Source organism: Centropristis striata, chromosome 8 (assembly GCF_030273125.1).
Source record: "Centropristis striata isolate RG_2023a ecotype Rhode Island chromosome 8, C.striata_1.0, whole genome shotgun sequence".
NCBI lineage: Eukaryota > Metazoa > Chordata > Actinopteri > Perciformes > Serranidae > Centropristis > Centropristis striata.
The window spans coordinates 14,546,354-14,565,913 of NC_081524.1; the positions used below are offsets into that span (position 1 = coordinate 14,546,354).

Sequence of the window (19,560 nt, forward strand, 5' to 3'; positions counted from 1 at the left end):
AGACAGAATAACCAAAAAAAACCCACAGAAGACATAAACATGACAAAAAAAGACACAAAATGACCAAAAAAAGACACAAAATAACTAAAACAGACACAAAAAAGACACTTAAATGACACCAATGACAAAAAAGACACAAAATGACAAAAAATACACAAAATAACTAAAAAAGACACAACAACAGACACAAAATTACCAAAAAAAGACACAAAATTACCAAAAAAAGACACAAAATGACTTACAAAGACACGTAAAGACATGAAAATAATTTTAAAAATGGACAAAATAGCCCAATAAGACTCCATAGAGTTAAACTATTATATGTACACATTCTGGGTTCTTTTTGTGTACAATGAGGTATTGTTTGAACAAAAAAATGTTAGAATTGTTCCATTGTTCATTGTTATAAATTGATCATTTTATTATTATTAACATTTGATGGTTTGTAAAAGGACTTTATGGACACATAGTTTATAACATATTGGGGAAAAAATTGACACAAATCTTTGTCTGCTCTAACACTGGTGTGTGTGTGTGCACACTGTACATTGGCGCGTCCCGGCAGAATGTAAACACATACTAAGACTTCCTGTCTGAAGACCAAACTTTGGGGAGATTTAGAGTGAGAGGGAGGGAAGTAGAAAGAGAGAGTCATTGAAGGGAGAGAGAGAGAGAGAGAAAAAGAAGAAAGACACACTGAAAAGAGTGAGGCGTACAGCAGTAGAAGATCTGAGGATGTTTGAGAAATCTAGAAAACAATCCAGTGAGTAACAGCAGACAGGCTGACAGAGTGACAGAATGACAGGGATGCACAGATCTGAAGCAATGTGTTGATTATTGGAGCCAACTGGCGTGATTCAAGAATCTGACAGGAGAGACACGCTGACAAAAGAAATTAAATTCTCTCTGAAATGCTGAACCTGCTCCAGACGGAACAGCGAATGACGTAAGTGAATGTTGGGAGATGATACGAGGAGGTCAAAGGTCACCAGGAGTTGAAGCAGCCTTCCTTGGAAAAGATCCAGTATCACCTGGTTGGACACTGATGGACATCTGAGGACAGATTCACCACACACAGATTTGACCTGTTGCACTGGTTTTGACTGGTTCGTCTCTCCTTTTTCTCCACAGGTAAGTTTTCTTCTGCAGTAGTTATTTAAGATAAGAATCAGAATGAAACAAACATCAGATCACTTGTTAAGTTTGATTTGTTTTGTAACATGAGGTGTTCCAGTGTACAGACACAGTTCTTTTTGTGATCAATGTTGGGTTTTTTTTTTTTTTTTTTTGTAAATCCAGCATAAATCAGAGGGTGTTCTGTCTTTATCTTGCAGTTCAATCTCATATATCACTTTTCATTCATAGTCACATTTATCATAAGACACAGATCGGGGCTGATCAAATATCAAATCCCCCACTCTTGATAGAACACACCTTTTTTTTCTCGACAGGTACGTTTTCTTCTGCAGTAGTTAAAGTGTGTCTACCAAAAGTTTTTAAAAGAGAGTAAAAGGAAATCAGTTACAGTACAGGCCAAAAGTTTGGACACACACCTTCTCATTCAATGCGTTTTTCTTTATTTTCATGACTTTTTACATTGTAGATTCTCACTGAAGGCATCAAAACTATGAATGAACACATATCGTTAGCCTCATAGCATATTTGCCTAAGTCATATTTGAACGTTTTCGGGAAACAAGAAAAAACAAAATTTTACGTAAGCCCATTGGTGTTTTTAATTGATATTGTAACAGTAAGTTCAAATAGAAATGTGAACAAGTTTGCATAAAAAATTAAACACATCGATTTCATAACAGATAAAAAAAGATTCTCTTACATATAAATAATGTAGTTTGGTTTGTATGTAGCGGCAAAAATGCCTAAGTCACAGAGATGACTAATGCAGAAAGTGATTTTGGACTCTAACAAGTGTTCTGATAGGCTGAGAACAATAATAATAATAAGGCAATAAGGCAGAAAGATGCAGCAGTGGTAGGAGAGTAAAGTTAGGCAGATGTCACAATTTGGCCAAAAAATGACTTAGGCAATTATGCTATGAGGCTAACGATATGGAATTATGTACTTAACAAAAAAGTGTGAAATAACTGAAAACATGTCTTGTATTTTTGTATTTAGTAACCACCCTTTGCTTACTAGAATATAAGACATGTTTTCAGTTATTTCACACTTTTTTGTTAAGTATATAATTCCACATGTGTTCATTAATAGTTTTGATGAATCTGCAATGTAAATAGTCATGAAAATAAAGGAAACACATTGAATGAGAAGGTGTGTCCAAACTTTTGGCCTGTACTGTATGTCTCATTGAAGAAACCTGACTAATCAAAAACAACATTGTAAAGCCAATATTCACTAAAACAAGAGCATGATAAGTCCTAATCACCAAGGTTATAATAGTTTTGGATTTTTCATTAGTTTTAGTTTTAATTTTGTTGTGAATTTTTGTTTTTTTTAGAGTGAGTTTGCTAGTTTTAGTTTAGTTGTTATTAGTTTTAGTGTTAGTTTTAGTTTTTTGTAATGGGGTATTTGTTGGGTGCGTGATTTAAAGAGGTCATAATAAATGTTTCCTTTATTTCCTTTGGTTTATCATCTCAGCCCCAATAAGGTTATTAACTCTTACAGTTCTGGGTGTTTTGAATTTTGGTTCTAGTGTAAACATCCCAGTCTCAGTAAACATATTCACCATGTGTTGCATGTTCAAATAAATACACTGAATTATGAATGAAAAAAGTCAAGATCAGACATCAGTCAGACAAAAACGAAAACTAAGGACATTTACACTATAATTTTAGTTAGTTTTGTAACCACACAATACAGTTTCAGTTAGTTATTGTTTTTTTTAAAAACTCTTGTTTTTATTTTTATTTCAGTTAACGAAAATGTTTTTTCAATTCTAGTTTTCGTTATTTCGTTAGTTATCGTTAACTATAATAACCTTGCTAATCACAGGTGAAACCAGGGTATAAAATATTAATTGGATAATTGTAACATTAGATGAGTTTTTCCAGAAAATGATGCAGTTATCGGCTGTGTGTAAAGACGTTCTGATCATCCCCAAGAATGTTTGTAACATGTTACATGAAAAAAAGGCCCGTGTGAACTTTCATTGGTACAACTATCACTAAAATTAGAGCTACAACAGCAACAAAAATGTTCCATTTGCCTTGAGGGGCTTTCTGTGAAGCTATAATTTGATTCAGGACAGCGTGAGATCTGTATTCTACCAGCCCATCCTGTCTGTCTCTCTTTCTATATGTTTTTTTTACTCTTTCACACAATCTTAGACACACACACACACACACACACACACACACACACACACACACACACACACACACAGATGGGACTCCCACGCTGCTGGAATTTATTTGGACAGTGTTATTTGTGATCTGCCTCTGGGCCCTTTGCTCTCCTCTCAGTATCACTATCTCACTCATTACATCACCACAGTCTTTGATGTCAGAAGAGGAAGAGCAACAATGGGAAAACTGCAGTGATGCATTAGATTGATATCCGACTATCTGTGTAAACTCAATAAGAGGCCAACAGTATTCTATCTATTTTCAGTTGGAGCTTCTGACAACCCTTTAGCCAAGCCAACAGTTGGTTTTTATTTTTCTGTTTGGTATCTGTATTTGGGGTTTAGCATGTAATCCCAATTTTTTATTTAATGGCTATTGTTTTGGCCGAATTAACAACTTTACACTTAACAATATGATGCCAAAAACTAATAGTAGTCAGAAATGACCTATTGCACACTATAGGTTCAAATGTTTGTTTAATCATTCTTGTCCCACTGTTGGAATGAATCTTTCAATAAACAAGAGTCAACAGCCATGTGAGCAGTTCTGTGTGGCTACATGCTATCACACAGTGGCGGTTCTAGACCAGTTTTACTGTGGGGGCCAAGGAGGGGCCAGTGTTTAATCAGAGGGGCACATTAGCACATGAAAAAATGGCAAAGATGATATTTAGGCATTCAAAATCTTTGAATGTCTTGAAAAAGACACAATGACCAAAAAAGACACAAAATGAGAAGACAGAATAACCAAAAAAAAACCCACAAAAGACATAAACATGACAAAAAAAGACACAAAATTACCAAAAAAAGACACAAAATAACTAAAACAGACACAAAAAAGACACATAAATGACACCAATGACAAAAAAGATACAAAATGACAAAAAAAAGACACAAAATAACTAAAAAAGACACAACAACAGACACAAAATTACCAAAAAAAGACACAAAAAGACACAAATGACCAAAAAAGACACAAAATGACATGAAAAGAATTTAAAAAATGGACAAAATAGCCCAATAAGACTCCAGAGAGTTAAACTATTATATGTACACATTCTGGGTTCCTTTTGTGTGCAATGAGATATTGTTTGAACAAAAAAATGTTAGAATTGTTCCATTGTTCATTGTTATAAATTGATCATTTTAGTATTAATTTGACACAGGGGCCACAGCAGGGGCCAAAGGCTTCTTCACAGGGGCAGGGGCCCCTGGAGGCCCCTGTGTAGAACCGCCACTGCTAACACATTATAGTTTAGAGTTTTTCTGCTACATTTGCTTCTTACTAAATGCATATTTTTGCTTAGACTGATGGGAATTTCATCCGTTTTGCATTTATTTGGAACACTAAAGTGTGGACAAATGAAACTTTGACCTGATTATGCCGCTCAAGGAAAAATTAAGAGCATAGACGGTATAAAACATAATTGCTCAAAATGTGGCACTCATACATATTTTGTGCAGACCCTGAACATGACATGAAATGCATTATATTTTAGTCCTCCTGCTGTCCATTTCAATATTTTTTAATTTCAATACACTACCAGTCGATGTCACCTGAATATGTGAGTTATATAAAAAAAATCTCCCCAAAAATGTTCTTCGTACCAGGCTCCAAACATGTTCATTTCTGCTGTCAAGTCCAGCATTTTAACATGGGGGTCTATGGGAATCGACTCACTTATACAGCCAGCGTCAAGTGGCCCTTTGAGGAACTGCAGTTTTTGGCACTTCTATGTTGGCTTCAATTTTCAATTTTTTTTTACCTTAACCCTCTGTGGTACACATTATGATGCCAGTTAGGAAAAAAATGTTTGGAGTGTTTTTTGTCTTAAAAAAGGCTAAATAAACATAATCTGCAAAAAAAATTCAGAAGTTTTTGCTGTACCATTGTACCGTAACGGTGCACAAGTGAAAAAAATAGTTTTTAAATTAATTTTAACATAATTCATTTAATAAACATGTAAAAGATTCAGTAGCTTCAACAGGGTAAATACATTACATTTTAAATTTAAAAGAAACTTTTTTAACCGGTTTCTTGTCTGAATGTTGCCTGTAGGCACCATTGTACCATTGAACCAACGACCCATTGAAATGAATGTCTTGAACTGTCTAAGTGTATGAAACTATCAAAAATGAAGGTTTACTCACCTATCAGTGGGATTATATTTTTTCCAGATGTAAAAGGGCCACGAAATAATGATTTGAGTGATTTTTTTGTGGCGCAAAATGGCAAAGCTGTTTCCTTTGGAAAAGTCAGCAAAATAGTGTTTCAATATGGCCTCCTTGAGGTCATGTGACAAATTAAAGCATTGCTATTGGTTCCTTATACTCTTTCCTCTTTTTTAAAGTATCGCATCACTCAAAAAGATGCATTGTAGAAATTTGACAGGCCAAAAATGGGGATGTTGCCTACCGTACCATAGAGCAGTAGTTCTCAACCTTTTTGAGTCGCGACCCCCAATTTAACATGCATGTTGTCCGTGACCCCCGCTCACTGAACACAATCTCACACACACAGTTCAGATCACCCAGAAAAGAAACAAAATTACCAAAAAAGACACAAATTGACCACAAAATTACCAAAAAAGACACAAAATGACCAGAAAAGACACAAATTGACCACAAAATGACCAAAAAATACACAAAATGATTAAAAAAAAGACACAAAATGACCAAAAAAAGGAAACCAAATTACCAAAAAAGACACAAATTGACCACAAAATGATAAAAAAGACACAAAATGACCAAAAGACACAAAATGACCAAAAAAGGAAACAAAATGACCAAAAAAGACACAAATTGACCACAAAATGATCAAAAAAGACACAAAATGACCAGAAAAGACACAAAATGATTAAAAAAAAGATACAAAATGACCAGAAGAGACACAAAATGACCAAAAAAAGGAAACCAAATTACCAAAAAAGACACAAATTGACCACAAAATGATAAAAAAGACACAAAATGACCAAAAGACACAAAATGACCAGAAAAGACACAAATTGACCACAAAATGACCAAAAAAGACACAAAATGACCAGAAAAGACACAAAATGACCAAAAAAAGGAAACCAAATTACCAAAAAAGACACAAATTGACCACAAAATGACCAAAAAAGACACAAAATGACCAGAAAAGACACAAATTGACCACAAAATGACCAAAAAAGACACAAAATGACCAGAAAAGACACAAAATGATAAAAAAGACACAAAGTGATTTAAAAAAAAGACACAAAATGACCAAAAAAAGGAAACCAAATTACCAAAAAAGACACAAATTGACCACAAAATGATAAAAAAGACACAAAATGACCAAAATGACCAAAAAAAGGAAACAAAATTACCAAAAAAGACACAAAATTACCAAAAAAGACACAAAATTACCAAAAAAGACACAAATTGACCACAAAATGATCAAAAAAGTCACAAAATTACCAAAAAAAGACACAAAATGACCAAAAAAGGAAACAAAATGACCAAAAAAGACACAAATTGACCACAAAATGATCAAAAAAGACACAAAATGACCAGAAAAGACACAAAATGATTAAAAAAAAGATACAAAATGACCAGAAGAGACACAAAATGACCAAAAAAAGGAAACCAAATTACCAAAAAAGACACAAATTGACCACAAAATGATAAAAAAGACACAAAATGACCAAAATGACCAAAAAAAGGAAACAAAATGACCAAAAAAGACACAAAATTACCAAAAAAGACACAAAATTACCAAAAAAGACACAAATTGACCACAAAATGATCAAAAAAGTCACAAAATTACCAAAAAAAGACACAAAATGACCAAAAAAGGAAACAAAATGACCAAAAAAGACACAAATTGACCACAAAATGATCAAAAAAGACACAAAATGACCAGAAAAGACACAAAATGATTAAAAAAAAGATACAAAATGACCAGAAGAGACACAAAATGACCAAAAAAAGGAAACCAAATTACCAAAAAAGACACAAATTGACCACAAAATGATAAAAAAGACACAAAATTACCAAAATTACCAAATGAGTAAACAAAATTACCAAAAAAGACACAAAATTACCAAAAAAGACACAAAATTACCAAAAAAAGACACAAAATTACCAAAAAAGACACAAATTGACCACAAAATGATCAAAAAAGTCACAAAATTACCAAAAAAAGACACAAAATGATCAAAAAAAGTCACAAAATTACCAAAAAAAGACACAAAATGATCAAAAAAAGACACAAAATGACCAAAAAAGACACAAAATAACTAAAAAAATACATTAAATGACCAAAAAGACTGAAACACATGAACACTTTAACACAGTGGAGACAGAGCTGACTTCCAAAATGATTTGGCGACCCCCAGAAATCATCTCGCGACCCCAATTGGGGTCCCGACCCCAAGGTTGAGAATAGCTGCCATAGAGGGTTAACACCCCCTGAAAATCTTGTTTTTGCTGCCATCCAGTGGTTCAACATGTCACCTTGTTGCAGTGATGCACAGGTGCCCTCCAGTAACCATGACATCACTGTATGGTGCAGCTACAGATGCAACAACGCATTCTGCTGAACACACCCAAAAATACACTGTGTGCCGTAGCTTTGGATAGTTATGTCAAGATATATTGGGCTCAACATTCATCTTTCCTAAGAAAAGATTTGACAATTGAAAAAGCACAGGAATGTGTTACTTGTCACTGTAATTTGTGTCTGAATAGATGAAGTAAGTGGTTTAACACACAATTTCCCCAGAGCAACACTCATAACACTTGTTGGAGCTGTTAACGATGATGAACTAGCTCCCAGTGATTTGAACAATATCAGGGGATGTGACTGTGAAAACACCCATTTATTTCCTTCAGTGGTCTTAATGTTCTACGGCTGGACTGATCTTGTTAATGCAGATGAATCACATTATTCATGCCTCACCCTCAGTTGAGCATGTTATTCTCATTAGGCTGAACAGACTACATTTTTCATCAGCCCAATGATTATTTTGCTGTGAGAGATTAGTCGTGAGCCACGAGCGTACACAACAAAAACCGATCCAGTCTGGGACTCACATGAGCAATTAAACTACATTTGTCATGGAAGGATACAGTGGCATGGCAGCCTCTAGCCACTTCTGGGTTCATACTCATTGTGATGCTCCTCAGAAAATATGCTGTTTCACCTCATGTGACCCAAGCTTTTGTTTGGTACACTCAAAAAAATAACTTGTTCCCAGAACGAAATAAAATTATAAATAAAATGCTTTAATTTAGCGAGAAACAGTTTTGCTGAGTGAACAAAATGTAAATATGTTGGGTCAACATGATGTATTTGCGTTACTGTTACTTATTACCAGGGGTCAGTCCAACTAGATTTGTAAGGGTAATTGTAACATACTAATGTAATTTTCTTGGGCCATTTAAACGTGTATGACATTATTAAGAGTTACTTTATTTAATAGGGTAGTTACAACTGCTTTTTAAAATAGTGAAGTACATGAATTAATTGTGCTGAGCCAACAAAACAGTTTTAAGATTACGTTTATCATATGAAAATGAACATAATAGTAATTATTCAGGAAATAAATATTATATTCAGCAATGTAATTAGGTTGTTTTAACATAAAGTATTCTAGTAAATTTTAAAGTGTTGCATTTTATGCTAAAACTACATGTTTTAAAACTGTTCAACCACAAAACATCATTTTATTTAGTAGAAGCTACATGTTAGACTAAGGAGAAGGTAACAGACACCCAGTTTGCTTTTTTTGAGTGTATGTGTTGTTAGTTTCTCCTAGATATTTTTGGATTTGTAGGACCTGATAAAAACAAAAACTAAGCATTGTCTTTGAACAGGAATTAGTTTTTGAAAAAAAAATAATGGGTTCATTTTACTGTATAACGCAATTAATTCACCAGTGAATAAAACTTTTTATTTCCTTACATTTACACCCTCTCATTTGAAGAATGAGAGTAAAAGTCTATTCGTTTTCAAATGAATACTTCCTGATTAGCAGAGTCGGAACGTGTTGCTAATGCTAAAAATAGTCAAAATTGCACAGAACATCAAACTACAGTTGAGTTTTAGCCATAAAATCTGATCAGCTTTGGTACCTGGTCCACTTTTGTCTGGGTAAAAGCTGTTAATTGACTTTACCAAGATGCTGCCATCTGATTTTTACACTGATTGATGTATTGTTCTTATTCTAGAGTGCATAGTTATAGTTAAGCAGAATGAAATATAAGGTCCAGACAACCTAAAATGAAAAGTCCACATATGAGGACGCAGGGTCACAGGAGGTTAACCTCATGTGACTCGATCGTTTTTATGTTCTAAATGCCTGTGGAGTTTGTTTCAGCCAATGAGCTTTTAGCATCTGCTTCATAGTCTTCATCTATTCGTCTGCTGCTGTAATTATGTAAAAGCCTGTGTGTGCATGAGACGATCCAAAATCTATATCCCACTGAGATCTGTGGCACAGTCACTGACTGCCCTCTGCTGTCAATAATATTCACGCCTGGTAGATTTTACTTCAGATTTGCATATTTTCCTCCTGGCAGCTGAAACACCATATGGAAAGGGTCGTATAGTTAACTTCAGTGTCTCATTTTATACAATCTCACCAGAATTTTGCTTGTGCTTCATTACCAACACTGTGATCATGTGAAATGTGAAGAAAAACACACTTAAATCTTGTCACAGTGACATTTGTTATGGCTTGGAGTTTCCCTTTGAAGTTATCTACATTTTACTGTAACCATAGATTTATTTCACCTTTATACACTTTGTAGTTATTTTAGGGTCATCAGTGGAAACTTAATTTAATATATTTTCTTCAATAAATCTGGTACTAGGATTTTAAAAGTCTCAGTATTATGTAAAAAACTTAAATTGTAAATATCTGGGAAAACACACACACACACACACACACACACACACACACACACATTCTTGTACTTCTGAATAGTGAATTCCCTTGCAAGGTTATAATAGTTTTGAATTATTCATTAGTTTTAGTTTTAATTTCGTTGTGATTTTTTTGTTTTCAAATTCAGTTAGTTTTAATGAGTTTTTAGAGTGAGTTTGTTAGTTTTGGTTTAGTATTTATTTTTTTGAAATGCTTTAGTTTAGTAGTTAGTTTTATTTTTTTTTGTAATGGGTTATTTGTTGGGTGGGAGATTAAAAGAGGTCAGAGTAAATTTTGCCTTTATGTCCTTTGGTTTATCAATCTTCATTATGTATGAAAAAAGTTGACAAAGACGAAAACAAAGGACATTTTCACTATGATTTTAGTTAGTTTTGTGAGGACCGGCCGAAATGTCCTCACTTTACAAAAATGCTCTCACTCTGTTGGTTAAAAACATGTTCTGGTCCTCAAGAAGAACAAGTACACACACACACACACACACACACACACACACACACACACACACACACACACACATATTTTAATGCACAAATTCCACAATTCCACTCTGTTTATCCCAATTATGAAAAGAATGTACACTCTTTCTTGGGGATAAATAAACACAAACAGGCATCATGTGCATCAATCCTGATGAACACATAAAGTTACTATTTGTACTCCAGATGGGATCTGCTCTGAGCTGTTTAAACAAAGTGAAACCACACAGGATTTCTTTTCCGGCTACAACTGCCATGAAAAGGTCACATCGTTGTCAGAAATAGATTGCAGTTACCTTATGCCCGTGAATAAAAAAAAAGGTTAAAATTTACATTTTTCGAAAGCTCAATGAAAAAAAAATGCTTGAAATAAATGTATCCCTAACAGGACATTGCTGTATATGTCATGTGACATAAATCAAAACACTTGCATTATAAATAAATTATGATTTTTTTTTTAAGAGGCTTTGTCAATGTGGCCATGCCAACAGCAACAATCACAATGAGGTCAGAGGAGATCAGGGCAGGGGAGTGTGTGAATGTCTGGATAACTGAATAAACAGGACTAATTATAAGACAGACTTATATTGTAAAAAAAACTGTTATTAAACCAGGGGTATCAAACTCTGGCCTGCGGGCCAATATCAAATTATTATATTATTATTGTACTATAAAAGCTGACCCGCCGGTATTATACGGCGAATTTACCGCTAATACTAGATTTATTATTGTTATTTTATTTTTAAATGTATTAACCTGTTGAAAAACTTTATTTTGATATTTAACCCATAAGAACCCACGGTGACATGGGTGTCACAAACATTTTAAATGTTCTAGTAATGTTCATGGATGTTTTCGCAAGTACATAAGTGTGTTTTTTAGTGTTCTACAGCTACAGTAGCTTGTTGAGAAGCCGTCCAATAAGGCAGTGTTATTTATATTTATTTAATCTCGATTTATTATTATTTTGTTACTTAAAAACAAATCTGAAATGGAATTTGTTGTCTAACAGCACTATTCAAGACACAACTTTGATAAATGTTGTGGAGATGCAAAGAAAAAGGCAAATTTGTGTTTCTGTAAGCAGAAAAGGTGTCTAGTTTATTCATTTAAAAATAAGAAATATCATAAGGTCCACTTGGTCTGTGATATATCCCCCATAATTTTCCTTTTTAAGGATTATTGGGTCTGGGTTCTTATGGGTTAAATCAGAAGGATGCAAATAGAAAAGAGGTATATGATTTTTATTTAATAAATTAATGACATTGATGTGTTTTTTATTTGAAATTTGATTTTGCATGTCTGCACTATTTAGTTATATATTGTATGTTTATAAGCGTTGCTGGTTCCATATTTAATGTTAAAGCAAAACATGTTTGGTATATATTAAAAGGTTTATTTGTTCAATGTTGGCCCGCGATTTTATTCAAGTTTTAAATTTTGGCCCATTGTGTATTTGAGTTTGACACCCCTGTATTAAACTGTTATTAAAAATCAAGTTGAAACTTTGCCCTGTTGTGTATGTTATCCCTGTCTTAGGGTTTATATAGTTCCCAGTCTTTGTAAGTGTACGTGTGTGTCCCTGTCGTGCTGGGATATATATATATATATATATATATATATAGCCTGGACAGCCCCTGGACAGCTCTTACACTAATGGGAATAGAAATGATCATATAGACATTGTAGAAATCTTCTATAAAATCTCACAGTTTGCACCCGGACTTTGTTTCAAAACATTTTGTAATTTTGTCTGACAGTTTCTGCACCAACTCTGGATCATCACCATCATCCACATCATCATCATCACCATTTATGATGGACTTCAACAGCACTGAGTCCTGGCTTTTTATTAATACTTCATATCCAATCCTGCCTGTAATGGGCAGTCCCAGTAACAGAAGTGGCATGGAGGCATATCTTCAGAGACTGGCTCACTTAGACGAGGGGCTCTACAACGACTTTTACGGCCTTTGGATTGCACTGATGGTCACCAACTCTCTTATATTCCTGGTAAGCACTTATGGTACACATAAATATTCTTATATGAGTTTAAAAACTTTAACCCATAAGAACCCATGGTGACACCCGTGTAACAAACACGTTAAATCTTCTATTTTTTGTTACGAGGCTAAGAAAGATAGATAGATAGATAGATAGATAGATAGATAGATAGATAGATAGATAGATAGATAGATAGATAGATAGATAGATAGATAGATAGATAGATAGATAGATAGATAGATAGATAGATAGATAGATAGATAGATAGATTAAACTGGTGATATGATGGCAACAATGCTATAGTGACTAGACGGTATATAATAATAATAATAGTGCAGTATATAATATATATAATATAATATGTAATAATAGATAATAAACAATATAAAAATAAAATGAAAATGAAAAATATAAATAAAGTAATTATAAGTAAAATAATATGACATATAATATATAATAATAATAGTAATAATAATAATAATAATAAATAAGGCCGGTATAATAATAATAGTAATTTATAACAGTATATAGTAATAATAGTAATTGCAGCAACAGTAAGTTTAAACCCATTTAACAATTCTAATCCGTTAATAGTTTGTCCTGTATTGCATTTAACTTGTTTTGACCATATTTCCTGAACAAATTAAAGTCACAATTTAGAAAAAGAAAAAGACACATGGTTATTTGTATTTATTTATTATCAATTTATTATTATTATTATTATGCTACTTAAAAACAAATAAAATAAAAAAAATTGTTGTTAAACAGAACTAGTAATGTCACAATTTTGATAGATGTTGTGGAGATGCAGAGAAAAAGGAAAATTTGTGTCTAGCTTTTTTACATTTTAAAATACAAAATATTATAAACATTAATATTACAAACATAAATACTATAAGCGCCAAATGTAATGTTTATGTCACATCACAGATCTTTGACATTTAGGGATAGTGTTTTTGAAAACACACATCAGACACACAGGTGGTAGATCCCCCAGAACTTTCCTTTAAGGATAACTGGGTCTGGGTTCTTATGGGTTAATACTGACCACTCTGAGTAAACTCCCCAGTCACCTCTCCTCTCCTCTCCTCTCCTCTCCTCTCCTCTCCTCTCCTCTCCTCTCCTCTCCTCTCCTCTCCTCTCCTCTCCTCTCCTCTCCTCTCCACAGGTGGGCATGGTGCTCAACATTGTCGCTCTTTATGTTTTCTGTTGCCGCACAAAGCAAAAGACCACCTCTGTGATCTACACCATCAACTTGGCGGTGACGGACCTCTTGGTGAATCTCTCTCTGCCGACCCGGATCCTGCTCTACTACAGCGGAGGAGCCTGTCTCACCTGCTCCTACCTGCACATCTTCAGCTACTTTGTCAACATGTACTGCAGCATCTTGTTCCTCACCTGCATCTGTGTGGACAGATACCTCGCCATCGTGCAGGTGGGTCCTGGTCCAGTTATCACTTTGTGTCTCTTTGTGGTCATTTTGTGTCCTTCTTTTTACTTTTGTTTGTTGTCATGTGTGGTAATAAGTAGTAATTTTGTGTCTTTTTGTAGTTTCTTTGGGTCATATTTTGTCTCTTGCTCCCTTTTTTGTTGTTATGCCTTTTTTGTGCTAATGTTGTGTATTTTCTAGTTGCTTTGTTTCTTTTGTGGTCATTTAGTGTCCTTCTTTTTACATTACATTGCATGTCATTTCGACTTAGACCACAGGAATCAAGTAAGTACATAACTTTAAGAACCAACTGTCATCACTAAAGGAGTGCTATATGAAAAGAAGAAGAGTATTTTTTTAAAGCATTTTTTTAAATATACACTACCGGTCAAAAGTTTTAGAACACCCCAATTTTTCCAGTTTTTTATTGAAATTCAAGCAGTTCAAGTCAAATGAACAGCTTGAAAGGGTACAAAGGTAAGTGGTGAACTGCCAGAGGTAAATAAAAAAAGGTAAGCTTAACCAAAACTGAAAAATAATGTACATTTCAGAATTATACAAGTAGGCCTTTTTCAGAGAACAAGAAATGGGTTAACAACTTAACTCTGTGGAGTCTTGGGCTATTTTGTCCATTTTTTTATTCTTTTCATGTCTTTGTAAGTCATTTTGTGTCTTTTTTGTCATTTTGTGTCTTTTTTTAGTCCTTTAGTCCAACATAAAATGTGATTTTGAATCTTTTTTTTTTACTTTTAAAACACTATCATGCTCAATAAAGAATTTTAAATGTTGCAAATGTGCATTAATTTCAGAGTACACTGAGACATCAAACTGCATCATTTTCAATTAAATTCTGGAAAAGTTGGTGTGTTCTAAAACTTTTGACCAGTAGTGTAAATATATATGTTAGGTGACCATGACTCAACCGATGACTTTAGTTTTGTTTCTTGTCATTTGTGGTAATAAGTAGTAATTTTGTGTCTTTTTGTAGTTTCTTTGGGTCATATTTTGTCTCTTGCTTCCTTTTTTGTTGTTTTGCCTTTTTTGTGCTAATGTTGTGTATTTTCTGGTTTCTTTGTTTCTTTTGTGGTCATTTTATGCCTTTTTGTGGTTGTTTTGCATGTCTTTGGTGTCATGTATGTGTCTTTAAAAGTGACAGTCTGCAGATGAATGCTGTCCTCTTTTGTCTTTGCAGGTTGAAGCTTCCCGGCGGTGGAGGAACTCCAGCGTGGCCAAATGTGTGTGTGTCTCTGTTTGGCTGTTTGCCATCGTGGTCACCTACTCCTTCCTCTCCACGGCGTTCCAGCACCCAGGCTGCTGCCTCTCAAAGCTGCTCTTCCTCACCATCACTGAGTTCTTTTTGCCCCTCATCATTATTATGGTCTTCACGTTGCGGATTATGTGTGCATTAGCTGACCGCCGCCTGATGCAGCAGAGCAGGTATGACCAATGTTGTATCACCAACATACACTACTGGTCAAAAGTTTTAGAACACTCCAACTTTTCCAGAATTTTTTTGAAAATGATGCCGTTTAATGTCTCAGTGTACTCTGAAATTAATGCATGAAAGAAATAAACAATTGAAGTTAAAAAATAAATCATAGAATCAGTTTAGAAAGGAAAATGTATTCTAAACTGTTGACTCATTGAAGTAGCACCTTAACAGATAGAACAGCTGAACACACTCGATGGAAATCAAATATTCTTCAGAAAGTTCTTCCCAACTCTGTTGCAGAAGTTCCCATGAATGTGGAGCAACTTGTAGGTTGTAAGTGATCAAGAAAAGTTGGGACACCTTTAGAAATTGGTAGCAACTTAGCAACTTTCAAGGCTTGATCAACCTCCGTTGCTGCAGAACTGCTTTAAGTTTTTAACCCATTTCTTGTTCCCTGAAAAAGGCCTACTTGTATAATTCTGAAATGTACATTATCTTTCAGTTTTGGTTAAGCTTACCTTTTTTTATTTACCTCTGGCAGTTCACCACTTACCTTTGTACCCTTTCAAGCTGTTCATTTGACTTGAACTGCTTGAATTTCAATAAAAAACTGGAAAAATTGGGGTGTTCTAAAACTTTTGACCAGTAGTGTACATAGACAAAGTACAGAATCTAATGGCTTTTTTTAGGTCTACAAACTTAAAAATAAATGTGTTTTATGTGTCCAAGCTTTTGAAATAAAACATATCATGTAGGAATCAAGAAATACAATGAACAGCATTGAAAGCATGAAGGGTTTTATGAGACGTCATATTGTTGGTTTTGACTGTATTTCCTCAGGGAAAGGAGAAGGAGGGCAGTCCAACTGCTGACCACAGTGCTCGTCATCTTCACTGTCTGCTTCACACCTTTTCACATCAGGCAGGTGAGTGAGTGACAGGTGTGACACTTTGTTTTAAAAGATCACATTGTTGTAGCACTGAAAGCCTCAAGCTGTTATGGATGTGAAGCGGTGACACTGTTGCAGTTTTAAACACGTGGCTTTTGTATATAAACATGCTTGTACTGACTAATTCCTAAAAGAAGTCTAGTACTGGTTGCTAATAAAGATGATCTAGTTTAGACGTGCGCCCAGTGCGCCCCGAACATATAAAAACAGAAAGTGCAATAATGTTTACAAAATATCTTGCTGATTTATTTTCCCATTATACAGCGGCAATGACTTTAACTCATAATATACACATGTAACGAAAACAACAAACCGAATTGTTCCTTATATCAAAGACCAAAATACTAATACATACTAGGCACAAACTGGGCATAAACTGGGCACAAACTGGGCACAAACTGGGCACAGTCGAAAACTGTTTGCTTCCCAAATCAGCAACACCGGTGTCTGGGTTTCCCCAGGTTAAATGGCCCAACCCAGCTGACCTAAACACAGCTCCCCCAGTGGCATGGAGCAAAATTACATGAAATACAAAAATGGCTCATACAATGCTAAAACCGACATTGACAACATTAATAGCAGTAAACAACTATTGAAAATCTATATCTATGTAAAGACATTGTGGAGTAATGGTGTCTTGTCAAGAGAATTACGTCACAGCCCTCTGTGTGTGTTGTAATCTGAACTTCTCTGTTCTTTGTTGTGGTAGCTCCACATGTAAGTGAGTCTGGTCGGGTTTCCCATTATGTTAAAAACTGACACCAAAGGGTGTGAACCAAGTGTCCATGTGAAGAGTTGGGAATGAGAACAACAAGCCATTTGGAGGCAAAATTGTGAAATGGTCACAGTTTTAAATACAAAAGTTCAGAAGATCATATTTAAGTATGTGACATAATTATTTCACATGATGTAGTTAGGTCCTTGACATGGAACTTGATGTATAGTTACGTAATAACATATGTTTCATAGCACCAACATTTTTATACTGTATATTCATATTTATTCTGCACTGGAATTCTATTCTACTCCTTAATACATACTCCTTCTTTAGACACTTTATTTTTTATTGTATTTTCATTGTATTTTTATATTTTATTGCTTGAAGTATGCCTAGGTTGTTCTTTGTATTTAATTGTGTTGTTATTGTCTCTGTGTGTAATGCTGCTGCTACACTGTAATTTCCCAGCTTGGGATAAATAAAGTATATCTATCTATCTATCTATCTATCTATCTATCTATCTATCTATCTATCTATCTATCTATCTATCTATCTATCTATCTATCTATCTATCTATCTATCTATCTATCTATCTATCTATCTATCTATCTATCTATCTATCTATCTATCTATCTATCTACACTGTAAAAACAAACCTGTTGTTTTTACGGTAAAAAACCAGCAGCTGTGGTTGCCAGAAATTTACCGTAATAAATACGGTGCAACTTTTTGTAATATTACAGTAAAATTGTATTAGCACTGTTGATTTCCTGTTTAAGATGCCATTTTAGTCCATATTTTAGCATAAAAATAAAAAAAAAATCCATCAAAAGAACCTCTGCTCTGCCATATAATTGACAAGAAACACTTTATAAATGCCAGATTTACCATTAAATATTACAGTATATTTCTGTTGGAGATATGGTGTTTAGTACATTTCACAGTGAAAAAAAGTATTTTTTACAAAAAATAAATGCAAAAATGACAGCTTGTATATATATTACAGTATATTTTTTCACGACAAACATGGTGCCAGGGTATTTTACAGTGGAGTAATGTATTTAAAAAAAAAATGTAATGCTAAATACTGTTTTGGCTGATATATACATTTACGATGTTTCATTGTTATTGAAACTGAATTAACCCATTTATCATTTTACGGTCTTTTACTGTCATGGTTTAGCAGTTTTTCACCGTAAAATCTACAGACATTTTTTACAGTGTATCTATCTATAACATACAAGTCACACATGTAAGTTAATATAAGTCAATTGTGACTTCTGGTTTCACGTGTGACGTGTGGTTGTTTGACCCGTCTGCTGCTGCTTTAATACATTTTTGGTCAAAAGTAACAACATTGTGTATGATGTCATGGCTGTTCTGTGATTGTGTTGCAGGTGGTGGTGTACTTCCACCCTGACATGCCTCACCATGTGATAGCCTACCACTTGACTGTCACTCTCAGCAGTTTGAATAGCTGTATGGATCCTGTTGTCTATTGCTTTGTTACCAATAATTTTCAGGTAAGACTTCTCTTAGTGTCATTTTCTCACCTTACTTCATCCAATTCATCCCAACATCCCTCCTCTCTGCCACCTGTCTATCTCTCCATCCATCCTATACCCTCCGGCCATAATTTGTCCATCCATCATTCATTTATTCACTTATTTACTCTTCGATTCACTGAATAATTTAATGCCCTTTTCTCCCCTAGGCAACCATGAGAAATATTTTCCGTCGTGCAGAGCCTGAGCAGACTAGCGGTGACATCATCAGCATGCAGCACAGCTCCAAGGCCTCGGGAGGGCCGGCCAACGCCATCACTAATAATATGATCATGATGACCACGATCTCCACTTCACTGCAGAGAGACAGTCGTGGGGAAGAATCACACACTGTAAATCCCCTTTCACACGGGGTGAAGAGAACTGAAAGTTACTGAGATGTCACAGTCGCCTGGGGAACGCTGGCTGGTGTTTCTGGATTCTGCAACATGTTGTCCAGTGATAAAGCATAATGTGTATGTGTATAACGGCACTGCTCAGGAAAAAACAGCCAATGCTGTCATTTATAATAAAAAGAATAAGGACCAACCAAATAAGTTGCTTCAGCAACCTACCAGAATGTTTTTTTAGATACTTGAATAAATGACCACATTGACAAGAGACAAATTTAGTCTGCACCTAAATGTTATCATCATGCCAAGAAACCTTTCCACAACTTTGGACCTGTAAGTTTTCAACCATGAGACAACCTTTCAATCTGCTACAACAGTTTGCTCCCAAAATCAAACAATACAGCAGAACTCAAAACCAGT

The 19,560-nt window shown here is 34.6% G+C and overlaps 1 protein-coding gene across 1 annotated transcript; it reads left to right on the forward strand.

The window, feature by feature from the left end:
* The first annotated feature begins 12,592 nt into the window (after positions 1-12,592).
* LOC131976212 (G-protein coupled receptor 20-like) lies at positions 12,593-19,185 on the forward strand. Its single transcript, XM_059339134.1, has 6 exons — positions 12,593-12,724; positions 13,884-14,150; positions 15,337-15,581; positions 16,417-16,501; positions 18,641-18,766; positions 18,958-19,185. The coding sequence occupies exons 1-6, from the start codon at positions 12,593-12,595 to the stop codon at positions 19,183-19,185; spliced, it is 1,083 nt and encodes a 360-aa protein (XP_059195117.1).
* Positions 19,186-19,560: the final 375 nt, after the last annotated feature.